At 48.8% G+C, this 1,417-nt stretch overlaps 1 protein-coding gene across 1 annotated transcript in view; it reads right to left on the bottom strand.

Moving 5' to 3' along the window:
- LOC106816528 (dystroglycan-like) overlaps positions 1 to 1,417 on the bottom strand; it is a 14,110-nt gene that overhangs the window by 8,636 nt on the left and 4,057 nt on the right. The window contains exon 3 of the mRNA XM_014821155.1: positions 496 to 591. Within this exon, the coding sequence (XP_014676641.1) occupies positions 496 to 591 (96 nt within the window). The remainder of the gene's footprint in view (positions 1 to 495; positions 592 to 1,417) is intronic.

The following is a 1,417-nucleotide window of genomic DNA, read 5'->3' on the forward strand; positions in this document are numbered from 1 at the left end:
ATCATTAACTATCGTGTTAACGAGGTTGTTAACCAGGATCATTAACTATCGTGTTAACGAGGTTGTTAAGGAGGATGCTGAATCTTCTGCTAACAACCTCTGATGCCTCGTGCTGTTAATTGATTAATTGGTTGATTGCACAACAGGGCTTCGCTTTGCTCCCAGGTATCCACATGTGATGCCTCATCCACACACATATAGATGCTGATGCAGAGAGAAACACCTGTAAGGTTATTACTACGCGTAGACTTCCGCAACACAATCAAAGCATATTATTCAGCTCAGCTCGTCTGTCTTGACATAGGTCGTCATGCTGCCACGGAAAATTACGATTCTGAGACACAGCGACTGCCAGAAATACAACACACGCTGTTAGTACAGGAACATTTAGTGGTTGCTCTTGCGGCCAAGAGATGGCAGCACGGTCGGGTTGAATAGATGCTGGCGACATAAGCATACATTCTGGTGCAGAAGCATGCGTGACGGAGTAAGTACCGTTGCCATGGCAGCCGACGCGCTCGCCCGCGCGTGTTCGAACACGACGGAGGCGCCCTCTTGTGGTCCGTCGCTCCGGGACTCAAACCCTAAAACCTGTTGGTGCGACCACCGCGAACAGACAACAGAGAAGTAGCTGACCTCAGTACATCGTCCGTGTGTTCTCATTTCGCGTATTACGCTGCTCTGCAAACTGATCGTTTCATCGGGAAATAGTTCATTTCAGCGGTAAAGCACATAAAAATGGGCACATTGTATGTGCACCTTCGGTTAGACGCATGGTTTTCACAATTCTAACCAAAAGTCCACAATCCATGTGCTTACCCACCTTACTACAACGGCTAACATAGGTAAACACTCTAAACAATCAAACCGAGGAAATTTCTCCGCATTTAAAAACCGATCAGGGTTTCAGACAGGCAATCTAACAGCGCTACAGTAATGATTACCCGTCTTAGTTCAAAGACCACGCGACTTCACGTCAACAAATCAACAATCACTAGGCACGCTTACCCACCCGAAAAAAAACGCAACACAACAAAGTTCGACGAAAAACCGACGAACAACGCGAAAAACGCAACAAATGACAAATTTCGTCGAAAAACGTTTGCCAAAGGTCAGAGTGCAAATGAGCGTGCGGTGGGGAAGCAAAGCGTGGCCATGGCGACCGACAGACGAGAGAATCAATGATGAGATGATTGATGGAGAAACACATCGCCACGGCAACGTTAATATTCTATACACGCGCACGCACGCACGCACGCACACACGCACACACGCACGCACACGCACGCAGACACGCGCGCATACACGCACGCACACGCACGCAGACACGCGCGCATACACGCACGCACACAGACACCCCCACACACTCACACACACACACACACACACACACACACACACACACACACACACACAC

Source organism: Priapulus caudatus, unplaced genomic scaffold (genome assembly GCF_000485595.1).
Source record: "Priapulus caudatus unplaced genomic scaffold, Priapulus_caudatus-5.0.1 Scaffold1404, whole genome shotgun sequence".
Taxonomy (NCBI): domain Eukaryota; kingdom Metazoa; phylum Priapulida; class Priapulimorpha; order Priapulimorphida; family Priapulidae; genus Priapulus; species Priapulus caudatus.